At 35.7% G+C, this 1,357-nt stretch overlaps 1 protein-coding gene across 6 annotated transcripts in view; it reads right to left on the bottom strand.

Annotated features, from left to right (window-relative positions):
• Positions 1–1,357, bottom strand: part of LOC110011910 — a 4,280-nt gene that overhangs the window by 2,128 nt on the left and 795 nt on the right. For all 6 annotated transcript variants that reach the window (XR_002286999.1, XR_002286998.1, XR_002287000.1 and 3 more), the window contains exon 4: positions 729–928. Coding sequence is in view for 2 of the 6 variants with exons in the window: in XM_020693533.1 (XP_020549192.1) it covers positions 729–928 (200 nt within the window). In the remaining 4 variants the exon portion in view is untranslated. The remainder of the gene's footprint in view (positions 1–728; positions 929–1,357) is intronic.

Genomic DNA, 1,357 nt, shown 5'->3' with positions numbered 1-1,357 from the left:
AGCACTATTTAGATGAAAGTGCTTTGGCCCAAAAGCTCACACAAAGGCTTTTGTGCTGATTCTTGAACATTGCTTATTTGATGCGGTCAATGGAACACACTTCACACAATTTTTTTTTTTAATATGTCACTAGTGCTAGTTTCACCTACTTATCTCGACTTATACCAAAAATTCCTATTAATCTAAGGGATAAGACAAGACAACAATTAGAAAATTCAAGTGCTACCACAGGATAATTCGCATATTTTTCTCAAGACACTAACTTCCTTCACAAGTTTCAGTGTTCATTAAAAATTGTCAACCCCCAAATAATAATTTTCAGTGTCCACACATCCACATTCCAACAAATTAATTCCCTGACTAATCTAAGACTATTGTCACAATGAATTCAATCTCTTGTTAAAGGTTGTCACGCTAATTTGAGAGATATCCCAATGATGTAGCCTAAATTTCAGAGGATAAAGGCGGTTAATACTCAAGCCCGTGACCAGCCGATATATATGTATCTCATTGCTCCCAAAAGTGATTCTTTGCGCTAAAGATATGTATAATGATTATCATTTCTTGTGCATTTTCAAGTGTCTCTATATTACTTACTGTCCAGGGGTTATTAAAGTTCCAACTATTTCACAAATCCCTGGGAACAAGGTACTACATGGTTGATCATAACTAACACCAGCAATCAAGAAGAGCAAGTTTTTTGCATAAACAGGACCTCTATGAAATACCTTATTTTCAAACATAGCTGTAAACCTCTCATCGTTGAGAACTTCACTCGTGAGACCTTTCTTTTTCTTTGATGTTTTCTTAGCATCTGATGTTTCTGAGCATCAGCATCATCAGCTCCCTTATTCTCATTCAGCTCTTCCTCCTCCTCAAGAAGTCGGGCTCCCAGAGCCCGATTAACTTTCGCCAGCTTCCTCTTCATCTGCAAGATGAAAGATAAATGAAATTGAATTCTCAACACTTGATAGGAAGAATGATATGAGTTCCAATATTTAAGTATGAGTCATAAGGCAGTTGAAATTACATAAATATATACATAAATGTATATACACATAATCTTTACTACGTCATAATCTTTACTACGTCATAAATATATACTAGAATTCATCAACCTCAAAGTCCTGCAAGCGGTGTCAAGAAACGATACATAATTTGGCTGCTGTTTGGACGATTCATCAACCTCAAAGTCCTGCAAGCGGTGTCAAGAAACGATACATAATTTGGCTGCTGTTTGGACGTAATCAAATTCCAATACATATGTTGTCAGTACAAGTCCAAAAGTGATGCCATCATCATTAATGAATCTTTCTACATTAATCATCAAACAAAATCCACCCAATACATTTGTGTA

Source organism: Sesamum indicum, linkage group LG4 (genome assembly GCF_000512975.1).
Source record: "Sesamum indicum cultivar Zhongzhi No. 13 linkage group LG4, S_indicum_v1.0, whole genome shotgun sequence".
NCBI lineage: Eukaryota > Viridiplantae > Streptophyta > Magnoliopsida > Lamiales > Pedaliaceae > Sesamum > Sesamum indicum.
Note: the sequence above shows the minus strand (reverse complement) of the source record. Positions and strands in the feature narration are given on the sequence as shown.